Source organism: Limulus polyphemus, unplaced genomic scaffold (genome assembly GCF_000517525.1).
Source record: "Limulus polyphemus unplaced genomic scaffold, Limulus_polyphemus-2.1.2 Scaffold647, whole genome shotgun sequence".
In the NCBI taxonomy this organism is placed as follows: domain Eukaryota; kingdom Metazoa; phylum Arthropoda; class Merostomata; order Xiphosura; family Limulidae; genus Limulus; species Limulus polyphemus.
Window position 1 is genome coordinate 37,621 of NW_013666257.1, and position 1,801 is coordinate 39,421.

Below are 1,801 nucleotides of genomic sequence, written 5' to 3' on the forward strand. Positions count from 1 at the left end.
TAGGAAAAGGATCTTGGTGTAATAGTCAATCAGTCTCTAAAGCCATCCAAGCAGTGTGTTGTTGCTAGTGGTTGGGCAAATAGGATTTTAGGTTGTATCTATATAAATATCGAATACAAGTCTAAAGAGGTTATACTTTCATTGTACAGGTCACTGGTTCGGCCACGTTTGGAATATTGTGTTCAGTCTTGGGCACCTTACCTTAGGAAGGACATTGAATTGTTGGAAAGGGTTACTAGAATGGTGCCTGGGATGGAGGGGTTATCATATGGAGAGAGATTAAGGCCTCTGAAATTGTTTTATCTTGAAAAAAGGAAAGTTAGGGGGAATATGATTGAGCTGTTTAAGATTGTAAAGGGAATTGATGCATCATCTTTATCATATTTAACTATGAGAATAGTAGGACTAGGGGACACAAATATAAATTTTGGCAATGTAGGAGTCACCTTCAGCTAAGAGTTTTATTTTTCTAACAGGGTGGTTGGCCTTTGGAATGGGTTGCCTTCAGATGTTGTTGAGGCAGTAAATTTATGCGAGTTTAAGAAAAAAGCTTGATAAGTATATGAATGAAAAGGGCTGGTTTAAATTTTTTTTAATCATTTTAATTAGTTTTGAGGATGGAACAGCCGCGATGGACCAGTAGGTCCCATGTTATCCCAAAATATAATATTATATGATTGATGATATAACATGTAGGATATGTCACTGGGCTTGAATTTTATGTTGCTGAGAATTAACAATAAATTACTGACCTTGTATTATATTTAAACTCTATAATGATGTCTTTAAATGTAAATAAGCTAACTTGAATGTGCAGGGAATGGGTAACCAAATTTTACTTTTAGTAATAAAATAAAACAAACCTTCATTTCCAGAACATGTTCCACTAAAACATATACTACGTTCCACATCACTAGTGGCAATGTCAGTGACACTACCTTGCTCTAAATTTTCATCACTGAGTTTGACACGACTTATAAAGCATCTTATTGGCAAGGTGTAACCGTTCCTGTCAATCCAGTGTTTTCTATGATACAATTTCATCAGTTCCTGAAATCTCGAACTTCTAACTTTAACAACACAACAACAAGTTAAATTACTCGTATTACTGGTAGTACAACTACTAATAGTAGACCTTGTTTCGGTAAAATTTGGGCCAGCTGTATAAAATTCATACGCAGCGTCGCTGTTTACCGTGCTAGTACTAGTATTATTACTATTAGTCGCGTTGGGATCATTGGACGTAACTTTAGGCCTAGATGAGTTCGTAAAAGATCCACTATCCATGCGATATTGCCGCTTCTGAATCTCGGGTCTATGCCTGAAGTGAAAGCATTCAAACCCATTAGTTTCTACAAATTGTGAAAAGAAATTCCTTAAATCCGATGAATGATACACAAACGGGATATTGTTTACAACAGCGTAAATATAACTGAACACCATACTTCAGATAAACTCTTGTGTTGTAACATGCTTGTGACGCAGTAATATTAGACTGAAATTGTAAAATTTAGTTGCGGTTTTTACTATTAAAACAAAAATAGAGCTCTTCAACAAAATACGTTAAACTGTTTTGATATAAAATTAATAAATTATGTTAGTAGTTTTAAATTATTCTGAAATTTGTTTGATTGTTTGCTATTATAAATATTTTTTAAATAATCTAAAAATAATAGAATTTTTCACAATAGTTTAACACTCCCTTAAATCTGGTAACTTTGACTCATGAGGGCGCAATAGTCAGATTGTAAGTTCTGGCTGAGATATCCTATACGATTCACCGGCGGGAGTGAAAGAGCAA

General features: G+C 34.4%; 1 protein-coding gene across 1 annotated transcript in view; it reads right to left on the reverse strand.

Annotated features, from left to right (window-relative positions):
* Window positions 1-1,464, reverse strand: part of LOC106459680 (G patch domain-containing protein 3-like) — a 12,013-nt gene extending 10,549 nt beyond the window's left edge. Inside the window, exon 1 of the mRNA XM_013919321.2 lies at window positions 864-1,464. Within this exon, the coding sequence (XP_013774775.1) occupies window positions 864-1,443 (580 nt within the window). The 5' untranslated portion in view covers window positions 1,444-1,464. The remainder of the gene's footprint in view (window positions 1-863) is intronic.
* Between the last annotated feature and the right edge of the window lie 337 nt (window positions 1,465-1,801).